Source organism: Neophocaena asiaeorientalis, unplaced genomic scaffold (assembly GCF_003031525.2).
Source record: "Neophocaena asiaeorientalis asiaeorientalis breed wild unplaced genomic scaffold, Neophocaena_asiaeorientalis_V1.1 scaffold196, whole genome shotgun sequence".
NCBI classification, from domain to species: domain Eukaryota; kingdom Metazoa; phylum Chordata; class Mammalia; order Artiodactyla; family Phocoenidae; genus Neophocaena; species Neophocaena asiaeorientalis.
The window spans coordinates 329,687-356,580 of record NW_020173929.1 but is presented as its reverse complement, the minus strand read 5'-3'; the positions used below and the strand labels follow the sequence as shown (position 1 = coordinate 356,580).

The following is a 26,894-nucleotide window of genomic DNA, read 5'->3' as shown; positions in this document are numbered from 1 at the left end:
AAGTCACTTCTCCTCATTGGTCAAAATGAGGTTCAGGATAATAGTTCTCCCTCTAAAGTTTCAGATACTATCTTTTTACTTTAATTATATCACCCGCAGATAGGAAGATAGGTAAAATCCCTCCTTACACTTACATCTTCCTTTCCCCTAGCTCTGAGATTTGATTGATATATCATTTACTATTTCCTTTTAATAGAGTAGTTTATAGTATACTTCTATAACTTTATGACTTCTGTTCTGAACTTCTAATCTTACCTAGAAGTTCTCTTTCAAAATTCCTTTCTCGTGAATGAATTTTCTGCTTGTAACTTCTGAATATACTGTGGTTCTCTGCTTCTCAATCTGAGATCTGTATTTTTGAAATAAAATATACTCTTACATGGCTATGCTTCAGTTACCCAGTTTCATCCCACTAAATCTTTGTGCTAAGAACAAGACTATAGTTAATTTGAGTTCTTACTATACTTTGTGCATTGATTCACTAATTCATCAACTATCAACTCAACACTTGTGTCCTAGATTCAGAGAATAAATAGATGAAAAAAGCATAACCCTTTCCTCAAGGATTTCCAATGCTTGAGGGGGAAGATAAGAATATAGACAAGACAAATAATTAAGTGTAATGAGATTAGTGTTCTGACAGAAGTATGAACAAAGGAATACTAGTAGGAATGTATGGGAAGCATAGCTACAATTAGTCTAGGAAGATACTACAGAGGCTTATATAGAGGTTCCATTTACTCTGGTAAAGAGACTTGGCAGGATAAAAAAAAAAAAAAAGAAAAGAAAGACTCCTAAAATCTTAAGTAATATTCCTATCCGCTTTCCACTGTTTTTCTCCTAGAAATTCTCCTAGAAAGATAACTAGTTCTCTCAGAATTCAGTTCATTCAACTTAATACAAAACTTTTAGTTACTATTAGCTATTGTTAGCGTAGATATGCAAAGTAAAATCTTGAATTTCAAAGAAACATATCAAAACAAAATCATTCTATTTACTGCCAACTCTATGTAAACTCAATATTCAAGACCTAACATATCTATAATTTAAAAAGTAACATTTCACAATATTATAGGTGTATTAGTTGGCTTGGGGTACGATAACAAACTACTGGGTGGCTTCAACAACAGGAATTTATTTTGTTGCAGTTCTGGAGACTAGAAGTCCAAGATCATGGTGCTCGCAGGTTTAGTGTCGGGTTGCAGATGGTCACCTTCTCGCTGTGAGCTCACATGGCTTTTCCTGGGTGTTTACTCAAGAAGAGAGTGGGGAGCTCTGTGTTTCTCCCTTTTTTTCTTAAGGACACCAGTCCTATCAGACCAGGGCTCCACCTTCATGACCTCGTCTAACTCTAATTAACTCCCAGAGGCCCCATCTCCAAATATTGGGACTAGGGCTTCATCACATAAATTTGGCAGGGGGTGGGGTGGACACAAACATTCAGTCTGTAACAGTTGGATAAGCAGTATGTTAGTAGATTCGTTAATAAATAATAAATAATGACAATATCTTTCTAGTGAGGAAACAGAACTGTGCTTGGGCATACCTGTTAGCAAAGCTTACTTCATTTTAAATTTGTAGGCTACCAACTTATTCTCAAAATCAGTTTTTCTGTCATTGCTTTATGATTGAGATTATCAGATTTATAACAGTGAAATATCAAAACAAAATTATCTGGGTAATATTATTGTGATACATCTCAGGTTTTTATACCTAGGCTTCAACTTGAAAGTTTAAACTGTATGTATGAACATTTTCCCTTGGCAAACCTACCAATAATTTAAAATTAGTTAGTGCAGATTTTAAATGACCTTCTGGTTTTCTTACTGTAAAAAAATCTTTATATGTTTCAACAGTGCCTTTAGAAATTATAAAATTATATATTATATCCTTACACACAATAGTGGGATCCTCTAGTCTTAATTATAGGAAAAGTAAGGACAACTGTAAGGCTTAGCTTTATTGTTTTATAAATGAACCAGTAAAGTTCATTTTAGTGAAATGAGCACACGCTTTTCATAAATTAAAATAAATCTCACATGGTAAAGTACCCATTTTCAAAATTAATTTAATTACATGTTTAAAGTTTAATTACATTTAATTAAGCATTTAAGTTTAATATGAAATAAATGAATTATCAGTTAACCACTATGAAATGAAATACTGCTCTGGTAATTAAAATCTATAAATTTTCCTGTTCCATGCAAAGCTGTTAGTTCTCAAAAATATTCTTAAAATATACTTTAAAGACTATATTTCCACATCCAATAAGGTTTAATTTTTCAGGTGCCCAGCTTTGTGTGCTGTATAGTTACTGCAGCAGTAAATGGAGACAGCCTGGTACAGAAAAGAGAACAGAGGGTTTTGGATACTTGGGTTTGGGTGTCTGCTTAGTCACTCAGAGCCTGAAACAGTGGCAAAGCTGCTCATCGTCTCTGACCTCAAGTTTCCTATAAAGTGGGGATAATATTGCTTCTCTTGGAGGGTTGTGGGGAAGATTCAATGAGATATCCCACGGTCAAATGCCTAGAACAGTGCCTGACACTGAACAGAAAATTGACAAATTTTAATTCCCTCCTCTCTTTAGTTGCTGAACAAATGAAAAACACTTTGTACTTTCCGGCTTAAAGAATGTTTTATCCTTAATTTTTTTTTTAATTACAAAAGTAACACTATATTATTTTTCATGTATTTACATCATACTTAATGTACATTTTTCATTTCCCTAAGCACTCCATGAATGGAGGCAGTACAGATAGCATTACTGCTAACACAGATTTTTTGAAGTCAGAAAGAACTGACTTTGAATCTGGTTTCCATGATTTACTATTTGACAAATCATGGAAACACTATTTTTACCTATTTCCCAAGTATATGTATATGTATGTCTGGTTCAGTGAATGACAAAAATTAGGAGCTAGTATAATCAATATAATCATTCAAACTTAATAAAATATTAGTGATACAGGAAGGACAGGTGGTATTCCTCCTAGAACCCCCATACCCCACCCCTATTTTTCAAAAGAGGATATTTATTTTCACTGAATTTAAGGGATTTGCCCAAGAGTAACAGTAGGATGAACTCAGTACCAGAACCCAGATTTTTAATTTCTTTATCAGTGCTCTTTACTATACAACACAAGAAGATAAAGGTGAAGGACACCGAAGTCCTTTGAAGCAGTAAGGCAAAAAAAAAAAAGAGAGGGATCTTCTGACTTAGGTTAATCCTGGTTTGATCACTTAATAGTTGAGGCTCAGATAAATCACCTCTGTGAATTTTGGTATCTCTTTCTGGAAAATGGGAATACTGTACAAACTTTTATAGGACTGATACAAGGATTACACTAGATAACAAATGTAGAGTATGTAGTAGAGTGATTGACACATAGCAGTCATTCATTAATGGCAGCTATTAACACTAAAGCATCATCAAAGCACCATTTTCCGTAAGTCTCCAGCCATATGGACTGGAGAATGCACTAATAAATAATTTTTTTGGCAAAGAGATTTAATAAAAATAAATAGGATAGTCTCCACTAAATTTTCATGTAATATTTCTGGGAAAGAGAATCTATATTTTTAAGTCATTTCCATTTACAACTTCTTATCTATTAAATTTCCATTTAATAACTCATCTCATTTTGAAAATAAAGGTTTTACAGTGCAAAAGAAAACAGAGGCAACAACCTATTCTGTGAATTATCTTCCCTTGATCCAACTGCAATAAGAATTGAAATTAAATATTCCTAATACTTTATAAATTATTCAATGTCAAGTACTGTAATTTTCAGAGTTGTGCTTTAATACAGTTAGTAATACCATATATGTTGTTATTTTATTACTTAAAACTTTTCATTGCAAAACTCAAACCCTAAATTCTCTTGTTATCTAAAAAAATACAGATTATTTTATTTACAGCATAACTAGAAGTAGAAAGCCTTAATAAATAAAATATTAGAAAAGAGTACTTGTTTACTTTCTGAAAGAGCATGTATCAAAAAACATGGAGCAAAAGCATGATTTTATACCATTTTCACTATTATTATCAATAAGCAATATTTAGGTATCCATGTGCATTTAGGGCTGAAAGACCCTAATATAGAACTATTTCACATTTTATTGAAAATAAAAACAGCAGGCATTGTAAATTTGGTATCCAGATTTTTCAAGTTGCAAATTAAGAGTAATAGTAGGTCCAACAGTTACAGGATGAGAAAAAGAAGAAAACCATATATAATGAAATAATATGAAACATGTACAATTAAGGTTACATATTATACAGAAAACATTTATTAGGATATGTACCTTTAAATATGCATTCTTTCAAAGACTGTGGTAAATTGAAATCATTAACTTACCAGGGTTCTAAATTAAGAGTTGATGATATTTTTTCTGGAAGAAAAAATCCATGCCATTTTGAAGCCTCAATTAGTTCTTGTGGTATTCTTTTTGATACGTCATAATAGTGACCAAATCTTGAAGATGATACTGGTCTAGCCTGATAAGAAAACCCATATTGTTTGTTAAAAATTTTTCTTTAAACTGCAATTTATTTATCCTACATTCAGCAAAATTCTGATATATTTATGCATTTTAATGCGAATAAGGAAGAGCTGATATATATAGACTTATTAAATTTCAAAGAAGCATACAACAATCTTTATTATTATAAACTACTGATAGTTAGAAATCAACCTTTACATCTCCCAGGTATCTTCACTCCTGGTGGTTCCCTAAGTTTGATAAGAAATTGAACACCTCTTTGCCTTTTTACTGTACCTTCCTCAGTTCAAAAATTTTATATATATAACTCAATTAACATTTAAGACTTCAAGTTTTAAAAATAAAATAAATTTACAGTTACTAAGAATGAAAAGAAAACTTAAGCCACATTATTTCATTGCTGAGGGGCCCAAAAGAAACTAGCTATTTATATACATTAAACCAAGCATCATTTTAAAACTAAATTCTCATAAGACCATGTGTATATATAGTATTCAAAACTTCTCACAAACTTAAAATTGAGCTAACAGTATAAAATATATTGGGATATTCCAGATAGGAACAAGGTACATGATACAGTGGGAGAATGTACATAAGCTCTATTAGTTAAATCAGAAACCTGGCATATTCATTAGTTCATTGATAATTCCTCTTTTGTGCCCTCTACTAACAATTTCTCCAACCAATTATCTTTCTTATAAGAAACTCTAATAACTATTGATGCTGAATTTAATTACATAGGATAGTTGAAGCTCAGTCATATAACATTATTATTACATTGCTTTGAACGGACTCTGGCTGATTTCTTTCATTCAGCACATTAGAAATATATCTCTATTCAAATATACCTCTATCCAAAGTTGAACTAGTAACAGATTCCATCTGGCAATAGTTTTTAATAAAGTCTCTGATCTAAATTTACTTAACTTCCACTGTCTTGAATGCTACAAAACAGACAAGTTTCAGAACATTCGACAAAACTAGATCATCTTTACAGAAACTAAAGAATTATACACAGTAGGTTCTTAACTTATTTTACTAAGTAACTGACAACTTTGAAATTTAGAGAAGAAAGAGACATTTGTTTGACACTAGATATTTGCATTTTAAGACTTCAAGAATTCATATTCTTAAATGCCTACAAACATCAAATTATATAGTAATAGAGAATTAAAAAATTAAAGTCTAATAGACACATTATTCTCAGATTCAGAATCCGAGGGTTTGACACTTATTTTCCAGATAAAATGGCTGTTCATTCCTCCATAAGGTACTGTTTATTTTCATTAATGAAAGAGACCTATCAGTTGGCTTAATCTAATCTTTTCAATACAATATAAACAGAAGTATGGTTTCAAAAACATGATTTATCTATTTGCCACGAAAAGTACTGACAAATACATTATGTCACATTAAAATTTGTCTCTTAAAAATAGGATGTAAAGTTTTTAAATGTAAAGTTATTAGTCTAAAGCAATTTAAACAAGGTCTGTTCTTTGGCCTATAATCTATTCTTTATCCGGATTATAGTTCAGAATGTTTTTACTGCAATCTCTGCTAGAGCTCATCTTTTTATTGTGTAAGTCCAAACCCCCTTAATGTTTTAGAAAGGCCTTGACTAACTGAACTTTGATCTGATGTCTTCATTGAGAAAAACACCAGGTTGCCCATTTCAGATGCAAATCCCCCTAAGGCCCAATAGAATTTAGTAAAGACAGCAAAAAAGAAGAAACAAGAAGTTTCCAGGATCCTCTTTGAGAATCCTGGGGCACACTGGTGTCCTTAATCCACACTGCTGCATGGATTAAGGTAGGTGATAACCTTTCCTGATTCAAAAGAATAAGCAGAGTGCCTACAAACTGGGTGGAGACTAGGATTTGGTAATAATAAAACACCATGCAATAAAAGCTTGGTCTATGTCAGAAGCCTCTGAAAAGGCCTCAATGTACCACATTCCCAGGCCTAGTAGGGAAGCTTGCAAAAGCCTACCTGAATCAAATAAGCATGAATAATCTATTTTGGCGGACTGGCCATGGGGAGAGAGAAAGAAAGAGAGACTTTTCGCTTCTTTTAAGTTTGAGTTAATAAATTTATTAGTGGACTGAAGGTTCTTGAAATCCTATGCACTTTGAGAAATATGCTAAATTGCCAAGAAGCAGAGTATGCTTTTTAAGTTGCCGTCTCTATCAATGTTCCTAATTATAATATTAAAGTGACAGAACTCTCAGATTTGGGATGAATCAAGGCAGAAAATTGATTTCATGCTGTGACAGTTTACATATAGAACACAAATAATTAATCAAAATAAATTTGGAAGCTTTTCTTATTAAAACTAAATTATTAATTTTTTAGAAATTAGGATTAGATAGGGCAACCAATATATTCACAAGGTAGACACTAACCATTTTATTAATGATGAGAAACTTTAATGCTTCAATAAAAAATGAAAATTAAATATATTCTTACAGGAAAAACAATTTTGTAAGTTTTTTTCTACCCAACACACATAGCATTAACATATCATCAGATAACTGGAATGCTGTGAAATCTTCTGAGGCTTAGAATTGTAAAACAAAGACTTAAAATATTTCCTCTAAAGAAAGGTCATTAAATGCTTTAAATATAATAATAATAATAGTAGTAGTAGCAGTAGTAGTAGTAGTAATGGTAATCCATGAAAACCTATCAACTTCCTGAAGAAGTAAATGCATTAAAAAAAATTAAACTATCAGCAATAACTATTCCATTTACTCAGTTTGATAAGACATGTTGCTTTAGTTTTACATTATGAAAACTTCTATTTCACATTCATAAACTACTCTTTAACTTTGTCAACTGTGGAAGAGAGTAAAATGGAATGGTTCAGTAAAAATTTATTATGCCAAAGGAGAATGAACTCTGATGGGGGTTCAGGAGGAGCACAGAGCAACAAAACAATACCATCCCCCAACTTAAGTATGTTAGAAAGAAAGAAAACTTTCAGAGAAAAGCTGCACCACAAATAAACAGTCTAAATAAGACATTTTCTTATTATTGTTATCATTTTTTGTTTCTCAGCATGGCATAACAGAAAGCAAGAACCCAAACGGTTACTAAACCATTTTGAGCCTCAGTTCAATCACCAGAAATCAGAGCTAATAATAACTATTTCACTAGGCTGTTGTGAGAATCTAATGCAATACTGGAAATGAATATTTTGTAAATTATAAAGTGCTACATAAATATTATTAATTATTATTATTGTGTCATGATTCACCAGAGAATCAGAAGATCCATCACTATCCTTTGCAATTACATTGCTTTATTGGAAAAATGGTATTTGTTGTCATCTACAACATGCACACATCTATCACAGGACTGTTGTAGCTGAACCAGTAAGATGGAAATTCAAAGTGTAATGAGGATTTACTATAATAAAGATCTAATATGCTGTCATAAATTGCTGGAGCCATGGTAGGCATTGGTAGTAGAGCTCTACAATATTGCAAAACTTAAGTCTCAGAATATGCTGCAGGCTATGAATTCTTGGGGTGAAGAGGGAATAGGGTTTGATGATTGGATAGGAAAGAAGGAGGCATGGCCATGTAGGAGAGAAAATCAAAATCACAGGATGAGGGAAGGTAGGCTTCTAAAAACTACACACGCCTCCAACAGGAAGAAGCACTACTTTATGCTTTACTGAGCTACTGTTATTTATTTAGGTGTACATATTCTTATCCTTTTTTGCATTCCCTAAATGGGAATATGACTACACTCTTAAGGACCTGGCGATGACTTGAATTAAGAGGCATCTCTGATAATCAACCGAATACCTTTCTGTTACATTATGTTTTGGACTACTTGTTTAATCTTCACTCATAATAGTGTTAACTATAGTTTGTCCCAAGTAAAATACAGAAAACCAGGGTTTTACTGTTGTTGTTTTTAAAATGATAATGGCAAGGTAAGGTCTGGATTTATAAAGTAGATAGTGAAGAGTGATCCTCAAAGTCTACTCAGTCTTGGCGAATCATCATATATAAAATTTCTGTTACAGGCAAATATACATGCTAGTGACATTTCAAAGAAAAGCAAAGAAGCCAGAGATGATTCTATTTTCTAAACTTGACAGAACTTACTTGTAAATACCAGTAAACTTAAGTTTGACCATTGACTGTAAATTCAAAATAAGCTGCTAATTTATGTGTATTAATTAATACAACTCAACTCACTTTAACATTTAATTCACAAACTATATGTTATTCACTCCTGTATTCAACAAATAACTATTGAGCACCTACCATATGCCAGTAAAACAAAATAGTAAAAGTCTTTTTCTCTCATCGGTTCACACTCTAGTAGGAGGAGATGGATGATATATTATCTGCTAGATGATGGCAAGTACCCTGAAGAGAAATATGGTGGTGAAAGGGGATGAGAGAAAGAGAGAGAGGTTTTACTTTATACAGAGTGACAAAGGAAGACATTCCCGATAAAGTGATATTTTAATGGAGTCCTGAAGAAAATGGGAAAATAAGTCGTCTGGAGAACATCATTGTAAGAGCATAATTTTTAAAACACTGAAGCTGTAAGCCTTGAAAACTGAGGCTTGTGTTAATGTGTAACCTCTGAAAAGTTTACCCCCATAATAACAACGGCAAGCACACCATACTCTAAAAGTAAAAACAGAGCAAGCAGTATTTACTCATATGTGAAAGGGGGCAGGAATGGCATCTGTAATTACAATATAGAAGGAGACAATTAACTATAAAGAAACAAAGAACTTTCTCCCTAAGTTTAAACAGATTTTATAAGAAGCAGCAAGAAAAAAAGGCTTAAAGTTTCAATCACTTGTATTTTCACTGACAATTTGACTTCAAGAATGTTAGTGACCAACGAAAAGACCAAAACCTAGCTAAGAGTAAAAATAAAAGAAATGGAAGATACAAGTATTTTATATGATCTAAAACTAAATTGGTATATTGTCTTTACACAAAAGCTAAATTCAACTTAGAGCTTACGTTCTTAATGACTTTCAGAACATACCAGTAGAAAAAATTAGAAATACAGTCACTCTTTACAAAAGAGTCACCCTTAAGCCCAGTTACTTAAATGAATCAGCCAGATTAAAGGCATGAAGTTCTTTGCTATTAGGGTTCTCAAGTGCTAGTCCCTACATTGCTTGTCTGTTTTAATCTTTGTAAATTAACTCACGTTTTCCCAAGCAGAATAACCACATTTATTCTGGTCTCTTGTACCCAGTTTTCAATCCCATTCTAAGCTATGCCTGTAACAAATTCTGATTACATAGAGCTTCCTTTCACTTTTTAATACAAATGTATGGTTTTCTACTGTCCACATATACTGTAATTTATTTAACTAGTTGCTTACTGATGGACATTTAGGTTATTTCCAATCTTTTATTATTAAAAAAATGCCTCCTAAGTAGGTCATACATAATTCATTGTACATCTGAGTAAATATATTCATGACGTAAATTTCCAAAAGAATCAAAGGGTATACGTTTTTGTAATTTTGAAGGACACTGCCAAACTACCCTCCACGGAAGCTGTACCTATTTACATTTTTACCAGCAAAGTATGAGAGTACTAGTTTCTTCCCACCTTTGCTAATTTAGTGTCTTACCAAACATTTTAGATTACTGACAATCTAATAATAGAAAAATGGCAGGTCAGTACAGTTTTAATTTGCATTTCTTTTATTATAATTGAAATTTGGCATCTGTTCTTGTATGTTTAAGGACTACCTAAGTTTCCTTTTTACTTTTTTTCCTGTTTTCAAAACTTTAGTTGGTAGACTATTCCTTATTCTACTATGGGTTGCAAATAACCCCTCTCCTATTTGTAGTTTGTTCACAGTCATTTTAATAAATCTCACTTAAAAATGATACTATTCAAATAGCTCTCCCACCTAAATTAGAACAATTTACCATTGCTTAATATCCACCTATTACAACACATTTTATACTTGGTACACAGTTGATACTTAATCAATATTTTCTGACTGAATGAATAAATGGCATTAACATAGGTGCTGGAGATACAACAGAAAATATAATAAAACAAGCTCTCTGTCCTCTACAGAATTCTGTCTGGTGGAGAAAAGAATTATACTACCAACTAACTATAAAACAATGTAGAGAAGTACTTTAAAATGCATGTGGTGCTATGGAAACAAATATAAGAAATTAGATAATTACATATCATTTGCCCTTGGAGAAGGATGAGTTGGTGAATAAGAAAGTGAAAAGCATCACCAGCAGAAATACAAGCAATTCCCAAAGAGCAGTCCTCATAGGATGGGTGAATATAGTGTTTTATATACACACAGGACAGAGACTAAAAAGGTAGGCTTGGATTAGGTGGTATAAATCTTGTATACAACTTGAGAATTTTATATTGCACATTGTGGGCTTATAATGGGTTTCATCTCACATTCTAATTCTTATTAACTGGTAGTGACCACCCAGACATTCTGCAGAGAATTCTAAGGCTATGTCTAAGGTTGGCAGGAAGGTAATGTGATTGACAGTCTGCCATGCATTTAGAAGGGGGCAGGAAACAGGAAACCAAATTAGGCATTTTCAGTTAAGAGGTGTTATAAACATATTTCTGTAATTGGGAAAGGTAACACTGATGTCAATGTGGAAGACTAGAGAAGTGTGGAGTATGGGAATTGTCTTATTCAGATAGAATTTCCCCCACTTTTCTACCAGTATGATAATGTCTGGTAGACTTCAAAGTGTTCTGAAAAATGAATGAAGGAAACAATCAAATGGAGGGGCCTTCAATAGGAGCAGAGTTCATAAGCTTTATTTAGTAGGCAGATTTACTGACATGTGTTTTGACTTCTCAGAAAATTTCCCCTCACATCCTGTCTCTTAGTTTATCCTAGATAGGAGAGGTTACCAGACAGCTTGAAAATGTAATGGTTGAAAATGCAATGTACAGGAATAAAAACAGTAATTCCAAAGAACCACTACTTATATTGAATATTTATAGGCAACTATATTAGATAGAAATGGCTTAATTAGTTCACTTACTCTGTCTTGCAACCCTAGAATAAAAGATTCTATAGGGAGATTATGGAAGAAATGCAATAATCTATTTGGGTAAAAAAAAAACAAACCATAATTTTATTTTTAGGAAATATCATCCCATTTACAATAGCATCAAAAACAATAAAATACTTAAGAGTAAATTTAACCAAGGAGGTGCAAGATCTCTACTCTGAAAGCTACAAGACACTGATGAAAGAAATTGAAGAAGACACAAATAAATGGAAAGGTATTCCATGTTCATGGGTTGGGAGAATTAATATGGTTAAAATGTTAATACTACCAAAAGCCATTTATAGATTCAGTACAATCCCTATCAAGATTCTAATGTCATTTTTTACAGAGGTAGAAAAAAAACACTAGTAAAATTTATATGAAGCCACAAAAGACCCCAAAAAGCCAAAGAAATTTTGAGAGAGAAGAACAAGGCAGGAGGCATCATACTTCCTGAGTTCAAGCTATACTATAAAGCTATATTAATCAAAACAGTATGATACTGACATAAAAACAGACAAATAGACCAATGGAACAGACTTGAAAACCCAGAAACAAACCCAAGCATATATGGTCAACTAATGTTTGACAAGGTAGCTAAGAATAGTCAATACAGAAAAGGCATTCTCTTCAATAAATGGTGCTGGGATAATTAGATATTCACATGTAAAAGAATGAAACTGGACCCCTATCTTACTCTACTCACAAAAATTAACTTGAAACGCATTAAAGACTTAAATGTAAGAGCTGCAACCATGAAACTCCTAGAAGAAAACGCAGGAATAAAGCTCTTTGACATGGGTCTTGGTAATACGTTTTTGGATATGACACCCAAAGTATATGCAACAAAATAAAAAATAAACAAGTATGTCTATATCAAATTAAAAAGCTTCTGTACAGCCAAAGAAACCATCGATAAAGTGAAAAGATAACCTATGGAATGGGAAAAATTTTTTGCAAAACATGTATCTGATAAGGGGTTAATATCCAAAATATATTTAAAAACTCATATAACTCAATAGTAAAAAAAAAACACTAACCTAATTTAAAAATGGACAACGGACCTGAATAAACATTTTTCCAAAGACAAAATTAAAAAGGCCAATAGGTACATAAAAATACACTCAACAACGCTAGTCATTAGGGAAATGCAAATTAAAACCACAATGTTAAGTTGTTAAAATAATCACCTCACACCTGTTAGAACAGCCATCATGGAAAAGATAAGAGACAACAAATGCTGGCATGGATGTGGAAAAAAGGAAACCCTTGTGCAATGTTGGTGGAATTGTAAATTGGTGCAGTGATTATGGAAAGTAGTATGGAGGATCCTCAAAAAATTAAAAATAGAACTACCATATGATCTAGCAACTCCACTTCTGGGAATATATTCAAAGGAAATGAAAACACTAACTCAAAAAGGTATATGCCACCCTATGTTCATAGCAGCTTTATTTACAAGGTGTCAATTGATGGATAAATGAATAAAGAAGTTGTGAGATATATACAATGGAATATTGTTTAGTCATAAAAAATGAGGAAATCTTGCCATTTGCAACAAGGATGGAACTTAGTGGCACTATGCTAAGTGAAATAAGTCAGACAGAGAAAGACAAATAATGTATGATCTCACTTACATGTGTAATCTAAAAACAAAACAAAATAAAACAGAAACTAACTAACAGAAAAAACAGATTAGACGTTGGGTACCAGAGGCAGAGGGTAGTGGGAGGGAGAATTGGAGGAAGGTGGTTAAAAGTTACAAACTTCCAGTTATAAGGTAAATAAGTACTAGGGATATAATGTACATGATGATGACTATAGCTAAGACTGTTGAATAATATATAGGAGAGTTAAGAGAGTAAATCCTAGCATTCTCATCACAAGGGGAAATATTTCTTTTTCTTCTTTCTTTTCTTTTCATTTTCTCTATATGAGATGATGGATGTTAACTGAACCTACTCTAGCAGTCATTTCACAATATATGTAAATCAAACCACCATGCTGTACACCTTAAGCTTATACAGTGACATATGTCAATTATTTCAGAATAAAACTGGGAAAAAGTCATCTTGATAAGATACTTTACAAATGAAATAACTAATTATTTAAATAAACAAATATAGGGCTTCCCTGGTGGCGCAGTGGTTGAGAGTCTGCCTGCTGATGCAGGGGACACGGGTTCGTGCCCCAGTTCGGGAAGATCCCACATGCCGCAGGGCGGCTGGGCCCATGAGCCATGGCTGCTGAGCCTGCGTGTCCGGAGTCTGTGCTCCGCAACAGGATAGGCCACAACAGTGAGAGGCCCGCGTACCGCAAAAAATAAATAAATAAATAAATATACATTGTATTACATTTAAAGAATAACAAGTATACCACAAGAGATCCTGTAAAATGAAAACAAATATATTTGCAAATTTTAGAAATAGTTTATTGACTTGCCTCCATCTTGGGTAATAACTGGTAACGCCAAGCTATTTTCATCTTAATGTTAGATTCTGTTTTATGATTATATATGTCTTCATCACATTCTTTTTTACAATTATCATCAAGTAATGGTGCAGGAAGTTCCTAAGAAAACAGAATGACATATTACTGAGCATCTGTGGTAAAAAAAAAAAGTGAAAATTTTCTTAAATCATAATATTAGCAATACTAGAACTTTCCAATGTATTAAAAATTGACAACTTCAAATTGATTCAAGCATAAAATCATGACAATATAGATATTTCTAAAGCAGAGAAAGAGGGTTTACATAATATTAAATGTGAAGTTTAAATTTTTACCAGTGAATTAGAATTTAAAGAAAATACTCAAATTTTTATACTAGCAAAAATCAAATGCTATTGCAAGAGGCTATGATCATTAGAAAAATTTATACACTTCAAGCAAAGTCTAGAATTAGCACTTATGTATTACATGTAATTATTGTTATGTTTGCCACAAGGTAAAAATAAAGCATGTGCGTAATCTGTTTACTGGTTTGTAATTCTAGAATTCAAACTCATTCACCGAAATAATGGGTGAAGTAACAACTAAGAATAAAGACATTTATTTTGCCCATATCACACATTAGTTTTGCACCTGCAAGCCTATGATCTTCTTCTAAAAATGAAAATAGAATTTAAAATCTCTGATTAAATGAAGAGACATTGAATTCCAATTTTTCTTTTCTTTTTTGGAAGCTGACCTACTACTGAGTGACCTACTGAGTGGCTACCAGAAAACATATAGAAACATCGTTTTGTGAAGAGGTACTATAGAAATAATCCAAAGAAAAAGGTACACATGTTTTTTGCAGAAGGAAAGCACCAGCAATAATTTTGTTTTTTTATTACATAGAATCATAAAGATAATGTGGGGCATTTGGATAGTAAACATAATCTTGTGCCACGTCATAAATTAGTCCAAGTTGCAACTTTTACTTTTCAGGATCAAATTTACTTATGCTTAGAATCAAGTCAACTAATCACCTAGAAATACAGTAACCATCATATATCTTAGTCACCTCCTAAAAGATCTCAAAGTGGATTCACTCTATAATATATGCCACTATTAGAAAATAGTTGTATCATTAAAACTCTGAATACATCATTCCTAGCAAAGTATTAATCTCTTACAAAATATAAAGTAACTTATTTTTCCAATGGAAACAAATATTTGTGAGGCATATAGTTCAACCCAACACAGCAGTTATGAATTTGAATTCTGCATCCAGACTGTTTAGATTCAAATCTTGACTTTACAGAGTTGTGTCTGTGGTTACGCTGACCACTAGTAGCACCTCTATATGCCTCCACTGATTAACAGAAAAAATGTAGATAATAGTATTTACTTCACTGGTTTGTTGTAAGTAATAGATGAGTTAAAAATGTAAATGCAGAGAATGGTACCTGCCACATGTTAAGCATTCAATAAAAGTTCGATTATGAGAATTCAGTCAAATAATTGTCTTAACTATTACTCAGAGCTGCACATTTTTTTATTGCCAATATTAGGCAATGTTTAGTATAAATATTTGTGTTAACTTTTTTGCAATCTCAGGAACACTTACTAATAGTTTTAACAAAGGTCATCCAAAACTGAACAACAAAAACATTAAAAAATTTTTTTGCAAGAGAGATGGAATGTATATTTTTAAAATGTATACTACACTTTCTTTCATTGATTAAACTATATCAATTTTGAATAGAAATGTTCTAACATTAAGGTGTAGAGTATTAAAGAACTAGACCTAAAATATTAGAGACCTCATTAATATGGCTAACATATGTAAACAAAAAAACAGGTAAGCATTTCCTTATATATCTTATTAAATATGCATCTACTCCTAGGGCGGACATTTCACTATTTTAAAAACTGTTACAAGTAAGGTGAAAATTATAATGATTCTAATTTTAGTATTGATAAAACAGATGCTTGTTTCCTAAAGCTAAGGATGAAAATGTTCAAAATATGTATAGAAAGTACACTCTAGTAACATCCATCTAAAGGTTATATATATAAGGTTTATAAGATTACATATATATATAAAGGTTTTCATATATATAAATAATAAATATCTATATACATGTATATAGATATGTATTTTTAATTGAGATAAAATTCACATAAAACAAAATTCGTCATTTTAAAGTGTACAGTTCAGTGATTTTTAGTATATTCAGAGTTATGCAAACATTACCACTTTCTACTTTCAGAACATTTTCATCACTCCCAAAAGAAACCGCATACTCATTAAGCAGTCACTCCCCATTCCCCCTTCTCCTAGTCCCTGGCAATCATTAATCTACTTTCTGTCCCTATGGTTTAGTCTATTCTGGACATTTCATATAAACAGAATTATATAACACATGGCCTTTTGTGTCTGCTTTCTTTCACTTAGCATGGTGTTTTCAAGGTTCATCTATGTTGTAGCATGTATGAATACTTCATTCTGTTTTATGACTGAATAATATTCCACCGTATGGATATGTCACATTTGTTTATCCATTCATCAACTGGTAGACATTTGGATTGTTCCCACTTTTTGGCTATTAAGACTAAAGTGGCTATGAATATTCATGCATGAGTTTTTCTGTGAACATATATTTCCAATTCTCTTGGGTACATACCTAGGAGAAGAATTGCTGGGTCATAGGGGAGCTCTGTTCAACTTTTTGAGGAACTACAAAAATGTTTTCCACAGTGGCTGCACCATTTCATATTCCTACCAACGATGTTTGCAGGTTCCAATTTTTTCACATCCTCTCTAACACTTTTTCTTTCTTTTTTTAAAAATAGCTATCCTAGTGGGTATGAAGTGGTATCTCATTGTGGTTTTGATTTGCATTTCACTAATGACTAATGATGTTGAGTATCTTTTCATGTGCTAGTCTTGGTCATTTGTATATCTTCCTTGGAAATATGTCTATATGTCCTTTGCCCATTTTTTAATTGGGTTGTTTATGTTGATGAGTTGTGATAGTTCTTTATTTATTCTGGGTATTAGACCCCTATCATGTACATGATTTACAGATATTTTCTCACATTCTGTGACTAATCTTTTTTACTTTCTCAGCAGTGTCTTTTTTTTTAACATTTTTATTGGAGAATAATTGCTTTACAATGGTATGTTAGTTTCTGCTTTATAACAAAGTGAATCAGTTATACATACACATATATCCCCATATCTCTTCCCTTTTGCGTCTCCATCCCTCCCACCCTCCCTATAACACCCTTCTAGCTGGTCACAAAGCACGGAGCTGATCTCCCTGTGCTATGCAACTGCTTCCCACTAGCTATCTACTTTACATTTGGTAGTATATATATGTCCTTATACACACTACCACTCTCTCACTTTGTCCCAGCTTACACTTCCCCCTCCCTGTGTCCTCAAGTCCATTCTCTAGTAGGTCTGTATTTTTATTCCCATCTTGCCCCTAGGTTCTTCATGACTATTTATTTATTTTTAAGATTCCATATATATGTGTTATCAGTAGTGTCTTCTGATGCAAAAACTTTAATTTTGATGAAGCCCAATTTATTGGTTTTTTTTTCTTTTGTTGCTTGTACTTTTGGTGTTATATTTAAGAAACTGTTGCCTAATCCAAGATCAAAAAAAACAAAGGTCAAAGAAATGTTTTCTTCTAAGAGTTTTAGATTTAGCACTTCTAGACAGAAAAATAGAAAATACAGCAGAGGAAAATATCAAAGAAAGAACCTAAGAGAAATTTCCAGAAGTGAAAATTATGACATTTTAGATTTAAAATCCTATGGAGTACTTAAACTGTAAATGAAAATAGACCTACATCAAAGCACATAATTCTGACATTTTAGAACAAGAGGGGCAAAAGAAAATATCTGAAAAGCTTCCAGGGGTTGGGTGGGGACAGGTCAGAAATATGAATGGCATCAAACTTTGCAAACGCAACACTGGACTTTACAGAGGGAAGTTATTTCTAGCCTAGTGTTCTACAGTCAACCAAACTAATGTAAAATTTTCAGACGTACAAAATTAAAAGAAAAAAACAACTTTATCATCTCACACTTACCCTCTACTTCCATTCATTCTCAAAGGCAACTGTTAGGATGGAGAAGGGAAGCACCAGAATAACAGCTATGTAGACAGCCTACAGAGCAAGCAATCCATTTGGAAGAAGAAGATGGAGAAGTCTAGGGAGATGATGCTTAAACACATTAAGGGGGAGTTTTAGGGCTTTAGTGGAAAGTTTGGAGATGAACTAATAATTGATACAGTTGAAAAAAATGAGGCAATGATTAACTTCAGAAAAAATAATTGGTGTACCAAAAAAGGGGATACACATATAATTATAGAATGTTAAGTACTGTAATGAATAAATTGACACAATGTAAACAATGAATAACTGACTTGACCAGGGAAGACAACTTAAATATACTGAAAGGAGAAACAGAGACATAAAGAGAATGTGTGGTATTAAATGAGAACTAAATCTTCATATTTTATCTATAAATAGACACAAAAACTTAAAAAACAAAAAGCAATACAGAAATAATAAGGCAAATAAGTGCCATAAGAAAGAGCTGATGGTGGTCTATGCACACCCCACCAACCCCAAACTCATTTTTATATCAATATTAAAAGGAACACCTCCCACCAATGTTAGGCATTTCAAAAAAATTTATTTTGCAGTATTGAGTGAGTTATGGAGTCTCAAAGGGCCGATTAGGTGTATTATCTTTCTTCTAAGGAAAAACAGCTTAAATATTTGTTATTCCATGAAGTAGTGTGTTTGTATTAAAACCATCAGATTAGAAGAGTGATTGGTGCTTGAGACAAAGAAAGCTCTTTTGGGAATATCCATATATGATGATGACTATCCAATCCAAGAGACCCTCTCTGAAGTGAAGTTGCAACATTAAAGGAAAGAAATGAAATAGAGGAAATAGCAGTCTACCCCACTCCCCCCATCCCTCCTCTTCCATTTAATTAACTACAGATGTTTCTTCCTTGCAAACTGAATGTCCATATTGCATTCACTACAAAATTCAACACAACAAAAAGCATGTGACTTTGTATCATTGCTAGCATTGCCAGCATTATTCCTAGTGTTTTAGAAGTCTCAACTTAAAAAAAAATCTATATAAAAATTCTTCATATGTCTTTATTTAGATAAAAAAGCCTTCTCAGGGGCTTCCCTGGTGGTGCATCCAAAAAAAAAAAAAAAAAAAAAAAGCCTTCTCAAATTTCAGTGATTCCACTGTGAGATGCTTAAGGGTAGGGACTATGTCTTAGTCTCTTTTCATCATTAACACCTGCTATGGACTGAATGTTTATGTCCTTGCAAATTCTTATGTTGAAACTCTAACCCTTTAATATTATAGTATTTGGAGATAAAGCCTTTAGGGAATTAAGGTTAAATGAAGTAATAAGGATGGGGCCATGATCCAATAGGATTAGTGTCTTTATAAGAAGAGACACTAGAGATCAAGCACTCTCTCTCTCCCCACACACGCAAAAAGGAGCAGTCATGTGAGCACACAGTGAAAAGGTGGCCAGCTACAAGTCAGAAAAAGAGCTATCACTAGAAACTGAATCAGCATGCACCTTAATCTTGGACTTCCCACCCTCAAGAACTGTGAGAAAATAAATTTCTGTGGTTTAAGCCACCCAGTGTCTGATATTTTGTTATGGTAGCCCAACGTGATGGGGATTTTGGTATTGAAAAATGGTATGCTGCTGTATCAAATATGTAAAAATAGAAATGTGGCTTTGGAACTGGGTAATGGATAGAGGCTGATGAGTTTTGAGGTACATGCTACAATTATGGATGTTAAGTGTGATTCTGTTGAAGTTTCATAAGGAAATGAGGAACATATTATTCGAAACTGGGGAAAGGTGATCCTTGTTATGAAGTGGCAAAACACTTGGCTGAACTGTGTTCTACTGTTTTGTGGAAGGTACAACTTGTGAGTGATGAAACTGAATATTTAGCTGAGGAGATTTCTAAGCAAATTTCTGAACAGCTTGGTTCCTCCTGAATGCTTATAGTAAAATACAAAAGGAAAGAGATAAATTAAAGAAATTGATAAGCAAAAAGGAACCAGAACTTGAAGATTTGAAAATTTTTCAACCTATCAATATTGCAAAAAATAAGAAAGCTTGTTCTTAAAGTACACTAAGGGTTTGGCTGAATAATCATTTGATAAAGGATCATGGGTACAACTCTTAGGCTTAATCAGATATCTCACAGAAGCCAGGAACAGAGATGAGATTATACCTGTAGAGAGGCGGCCAGTTTGAACTAAAGGGACTACAGAAGGCAAGATGGTATTAAGGAATTCTTTGACTTTACAGGACAAGATCACAGAGCTATTTGGTATCAAACATGCGCTATCCTTCAAGAAAAGGGACTTCCCTGGCAGTCCAGAGGTTAAGTCTTCGCCTCCCAATGCAGAGGGTGCGGGTTCGATCCCTGGTTGGGGAGCTAAGATCCCACATGCCTCGCGGCCAAAAACAGCAAAACGTAAAACAGAAGCAATATTGTAACAAATTCAATAAAGACTTTTAAAATGGTCCACATCAAAAAAACTTAAAAAAAAAGAAAGAAAAGAGAATAAGGACCCCAAAACTGATTCAGAGATCATCAGGGCTGCCACTCCCACCACAGGCCTGAAGTGTACAGGCCTGAGGGATAAGGCTGCCCCCACCTCGGTTCAAAAGGGTGCCCCGCCCAGCTGAAGAGTCATGATGTTGCTACCCCAGTGGGCCTAGAGGGCAGAGGACTGAACCAAAGAGACTTATCTTATTCTTGGGCCTTAAGATCTAATGAAATTTGCTTTGTTAAATTTTAGACTTGCTTGGGATCCATCATCCATTCCTTCTTTCTGATTTCTCCCTTGGATTTGGAATGTTTCTCCTATGCCTGTCCCACCACTGTATTATGGAAGCACATAACTTGCCTGGTTTCACAGGTTCACTATTGGTTTTTGGGTTGGACTAAACGTATTTTGCATGCGAAAAGAACATGTATTTTAGGGGGGACACAACATTCAGTCCATAACAGTGTCTGACATACAATAAGCATTCAATAAACGTTTGAGGGTAAAATAAATGATTGCTAACAAATTTCTGTTTCCAATCATTCTGCAATTTCTGGGCCTAGATTTTTAACTGCCTTCTGAATATTCTACCTGAATGTTCGACTGCATGTCAAACTCAAAGTACATAATAAGTCAGGTTATTGTCTTTCATTCTTCTTTTCTCCCCTTCCCTCAGCTCTGCCTCCTCCTTACTTTCTCTACAATTATTTCCTCAGTCATTGAAGACTAGTTAATTCCCTCTCCTGGCTCAGGGCAGCATGCATCCATAGACCTCTCAGTTAACCCTTAAATATCTCAGAAAGAGATATGATTATACTTTGAACGTTCTTTCATACTATTCTCTTACAAAGTGGACAATGTGTGTATGAGAATTGTTAAAATAAAATTCAAAAAATGGTCACACCAAATGTTAAAAGGAAAGCAGGCAACTGGAATTCTTATACACAGCTGGTGAGAATGCAAAATTGCACAGGTACTTGAGAGCAGAGTCTGGAAATTTCTCTAAAAAGTGAACACTTTCAATATGATCCAGCCATTATCTTCTTAGGTATTTGCTAAAGAGAAATAAAAACATGTCCATACAAAGACATGTACGTGGATGTTCACACAACTTCATTTAATAGTCAAAAGTGGAAACCCAAATGTCCATCAACTGGTAAATGGCTAAAAAAATCAGTTGAAGAAAGAAACTCTACTGATATATATATAGGAATATGGTTAATCTAAAAAGCATTATGTTAAGTGAAAGAAGCCAGATACAAAATATTATATACTGCATGATTCCACATATGTAAAATTCTACAAAAAGCAAACTATAAAGATGGTAAGCAGATTAGAGGTTACTAGGGGCCAAGAAATAGATTAGCATTAAATATCTCAGCAACACTGGATTTTAAAAGACAAGGAAAGACTGTCTTCAAAATACGAGGAAATCTGATATTAAATCTAGAATTCTCCATACAGGAAAACTGCCTATTAACCGTAAGTGCAAAATACTTTTTAAAAGGTATATAGTGTTTCAAAAGCTTACCTACCACAAACGTTTTCTGAAAAAATTATTTGAAGATATAATTCAGCAGTATAAAAAAGGAATAAAGAGGTAGAAAGTGTAAAAATAAAAAATGGTAACACTTTTTAATACAATGAAGACATATATATTGTTTATCAAGCATAAAATTTTTTTAATGTATTTTATTTTATATAATTGTTAGATGGCTGTCATAAAAAAGATAAGAGATAAGTTTTGGCAAGGATGTGGAGAAAAGGGAACCCTGGTACACTGTTGGTAGAAATGTAAATTGGTGCAGCCACTATGGAAAACGGTATGGAAGTTCCTCAAAAAATTAAATATAGAGCTACCATATGATCCAGCAATTTCACTTCTGGGTATATATTTGAAGGAAATGAAATCATTATATCAAAGAGATATCTGTAGCCACATGTCACTGTAGCATTTTTTATAATAGTCAAGACATAGAAACAACTTAAGTATCCATCAACAGATGAATGAAGAAAATGTTTAATATATAGAATATTATTCAGCCATAAAAAAAATGAAAGGAAATCCTCCCATTTGTGACAACATGATGGACTTGAGGGCATCATGCTAACTGAAATAAGTCAGATGAAGAAAGATAAATGCCATATGAGCTCATTTATATGTGGGATCTAAAAAATCTGACCTCATAAAAATAGAGAATAGATTGGTGGTTGCCAGAAGCAGGGAAATGGGCAATGGTGGTCAAAAGGTACAAACTTCCAGTTATAAGATAAATAATTTCTGTACATGATAAAGGTACAGCAATGGTGACTATAGCTAACAATACTGTATTGTATATTCGAAAGTAGCTGAGAGAGTAGATCTTAAAAGTTCTCATCACAAGAAAAAAATTGTAACTGTGAGGTGATGGATGTTAACTAAACTTATTGTGGTAGTTATTCCACAATATATACATATAACCAAACATTATGTTGTACACCTTAAAATAATATGTTATATGTCAACTACATCTCAATAAAACTGGTTGGAAAAAAGACTTGCTGCGAAGAGAATAAAAAGCAGAACAAGAAAGTTAAGGACTAAACATGAAGAAAAGGAAGGAACTAAAAATGTGACATGATACTGAGGAATGGAGGGAATGTAAGAAGTGAAATCCATTTTCCTGTTCTCTTCAAGTGAAAATGAATGATTAGATATACCAAGAAATGACATTTTTGGGAAAAAAAATATTCTGGTACTTTTGTTTTCTAATATTCAGAAATTTCTGTAAGAGTTTGCATTCAACATGTTGTTATATTTGTAAGCCCTAAAATTTTTGAAGTATGCCATCACCTACTCTGCTCACGGTGAATCACTGACCCTATCAGAGGTGACCACTGTATCTGTAATCTCTACATTTGTTGCAATGCCTGTATCTAATCAAACAAAAAATTTAATTGATGTTTTGATAAAATGTCTATTTTGAGAGAATGCTAAGAATAATCTCTTTAATAATCAACTATTATAGCCATCAATCACAGATCAGCATCCTCCCCCATACTTTCGAAAATCACCCCGTCTTGATTTCTAATCCAGTATCCTTGTTTCCTAAGAGGAAGAATATACATCAGATTTTTTGTTCTTTTCTGCAATGCGGTGCTTACAGTTCACATACATTTGGTAATAAGGATCATAAATAAATAAAAATAAAAAGCAGGCATCATAAGTTCCCCACAGAAGATAGTATGGCAAGTATAAAGTGTCTGTCTCTCTTTTAATCAAATACACCAAGTTAGAAAATTAACAAGAATAAAGAAATTGGCAATACCTTTGGACAAAAACAACTATCTATTCGACTTTTTAAAAAAGCTATATGAAATGAAATTATTACAAACTTTCAATACCAAAGTATACTCCAGTAATTTTTTTATTCTTTTCACCAGAAGCACTTATCCTTATCCATAAGATGCTGTAGATATATTTCTTCCCTTTTCAACTCATGTCATTCTGTGCTTACTGCTTTATTATTTTGTGGTCTTTGTTTTGGCAGATGCACAAGCAAAATCTGATTCCAACAGTTTGACCCTTCTCACTTTTTATGTTCTCTAGGGCATAATAAAACCCAAGATACAATCCCTCAGCAGTTAATGAAGCTTAACCTCCCACCCTCTTAATTACCAATGCATTACACCAACTATGGGCATCATATTCCTCTCTAAGCTATTTTACAATTCAGCAGAAGTACTACTGAGCTATTATGTAGCAACATAATCCATGCAGCATGAGAAATCCTTCTTAAAAATAAAATCTTTTGATCCTTGCATGTTTCGGTAACTGTATAATTAATACTACTTAAGCATTATGCATGTATCGGTAAGTATATTATATTGTATCAGTAAGTATATTACTTTGTTGATTTATGGGGGTTTTTGGAGGGAATACTTATTTTCTGAAAGTTGGAAAGAGAAACAAATCCAAAGATATTACTGATTATCATAATTTGAATACAAACATGGTCCAAATATTTAACCTGAATATTGATTTAGTAAAGGTATGTTCTCCACATTATCTTCATTTAACTATTCAAAAGTATGGGGTGGGGGAGTGACTTTAATTGTTAAAAGCATTCAGAAATGTAGACCGCAGGGAGTAAGTTAGAAGGTCCTGGGGTGTAGTTGATGTTACATGTTTTTAAAACTCAGAGATTTTAAGATTAGTAATGAGTGAATTATCTTGTTTCAAACCAAATGCAGTACAGATTAGGGGACATCTTAGTACAATTTCAGATATTTTTTCTTGAATATAAAGATAGAAAAATTACTGCTATTACAAGAAGGATGGTGAAAAACACTTTCACATCAGCATACAAAAATTATTTTAACTAAACTCTCAAGTTAAGCTACTGACAAAACTGATGCTTGTAATTTGGCAAGCAAATCACATTTCTCCTTAAAATGTAAACCAGAAATGTGCTGAGAAAGCTGGAAAAACCTCTCTTTCAATTTTCTTGACTAAGATAGAGGGAAGGAGCAGGATACATGAAGAAAAGGAAATGGAAGTCTGCACTAGAAGTATTCAGAAATGAAGAGAAAGAGTTGCACTAAGTTTAATAATAATACCTTCAATTAAATGCAAATATAATTTAATTATTTTAAAACATTACATTCTAAGCCATCACATTTTTAAGAGCACCAGTCACAGAAGCATCTCAAAGCAATTTTGACGTGTATTAACCTCTGAGTTCTACTGCAACCTAGTAGTGAGAATGGGAAAATGAGGTACAGGCAAATTTACATTTCTTATCTAGGTCCCAGCAATATGCCTGCTAATACCATAAACAGCACTCCTAGTCTTGACCAAAGCAGCCACAGGTTTCAGTACTGTCTATTGATGACATTGACTTAAAAGGAGTTTAAGGGGAAATGCACTGAGTGTCTTGGCATTCTGATATTAGCTTCTGCAATTATTTTCTCACATATATAAAAAAACTCAAAACTGTCAAGCTGTTAAGAACAAGTCTCTATGAGGTCTATATTAATTTTATCAATTTTCCTCAATAGATCAACTTAGATACAGAATTTATGATTTTATAAATCAAAACATAAGAGCTATATTACATATTCCTTCAAAACAGTCTCTTTACTTCAAACTGACTTCTTAAGAAGAAAGCTTAAAATAAAAATACCATGTTTTTACTTATAGAGAGGCAAGAATGCACTGTTGGAATCTATTAATAGTTTTATCCATAAAAATTGGAGTTTTCCTTTCTAGGTTTTTTTACAAAGTAAAGTTCTTATATTCAGTGTTGTCAATGTTTAATCTGGCTCTGACTGCACAACAAATAAAATTCATACTCAGAGAGATAATACAAGTTAAAGTGAAGAGAGCTACTAACTAGGTAACTACTACTGTTAAAAATGTGAACTTCTGTGTGTGTATATGTATTATGTATGTGTGTGTATACATACACATGTATATGTGTATATATGTATATTTTTATATATATTATGTTCCTAGTTATAGAAAGAATGGTGAACAATGTCCTTATAATAGGACATATCTTGATTACAAAACATTTTGTGAATTGTTTTAAAAAGTAGACTAAACTTTCCACTTACTCACTGGTATTAACAGCTTTAGTTATTAGTGAGATCATATGTAATAACTCCTTTTAGTAAATGTTTACTGTATAAGGGTGTATATTAACCTGTTATAAGAAAATATGACATATGAAAATCTACATTAAGCAAACAAGTTATGCAATAATAAGTTATAAAAGGATTCTTATGTTGGCAAAGAATTCCTACAAAATTCCTTTAAGTATTAAGTCTCTTTATTGAATATAAACTAATTTCTAAAAACCGATGTAAATAAAACATTTCTAAATATAATTATTTTAAAAGTTGAGAAAGTGACAATAATCTTATAATTATTTACTAAATCTTTACATTGTTGGAAAAGAAGTATTCTAAAGTTTCATGGATATCTATTGTCAAAGAAATCTCAATTAGGAATGAAATCAGGCATTACCTTCATTTAAGGGGTCCTGATCAGTTAAATTCCTAACTCAGGAGCACACAACAAGTGACCGGTTTTATTTGTTTGATGTGATTTTTTTTTTTTTCCAGAATAAACCCAGCTTATGGAAAGTGTCACAAACAAAAATCCTTAGGGTATTGTGGGGTACTAAAAGAAACTGGATATCACTTTATTTTTATTAAATTTGAAAACTATTTTCTGTAGTACATTTGGTGTTAGTAGAATAGAACTCATTCTTTTTGTTCACTGACTACTGAG

General features: G+C 32.8%; 1 protein-coding gene across 1 annotated transcript in view; it reads right to left on the bottom strand.

Moving 5' to 3' along the window:
• Positions 1-26,894, bottom strand: part of ELP4 (elongator acetyltransferase complex subunit 4) — a 238,767-nt gene that overhangs the window by 167,766 nt on the left and 44,107 nt on the right. The window contains exons 4-5 of the mRNA XM_024752532.1: positions 13,997-14,125; positions 4,359-4,498 (exon numbers count right to left, since the gene is read on the bottom strand). Of these exons, the coding sequence (XP_024608300.1) occupies positions 4,359-4,498; positions 13,997-14,125 (269 nt within the window). The remainder of the gene's footprint in view (positions 1-4,358; positions 4,499-13,996; positions 14,126-26,894) is intronic.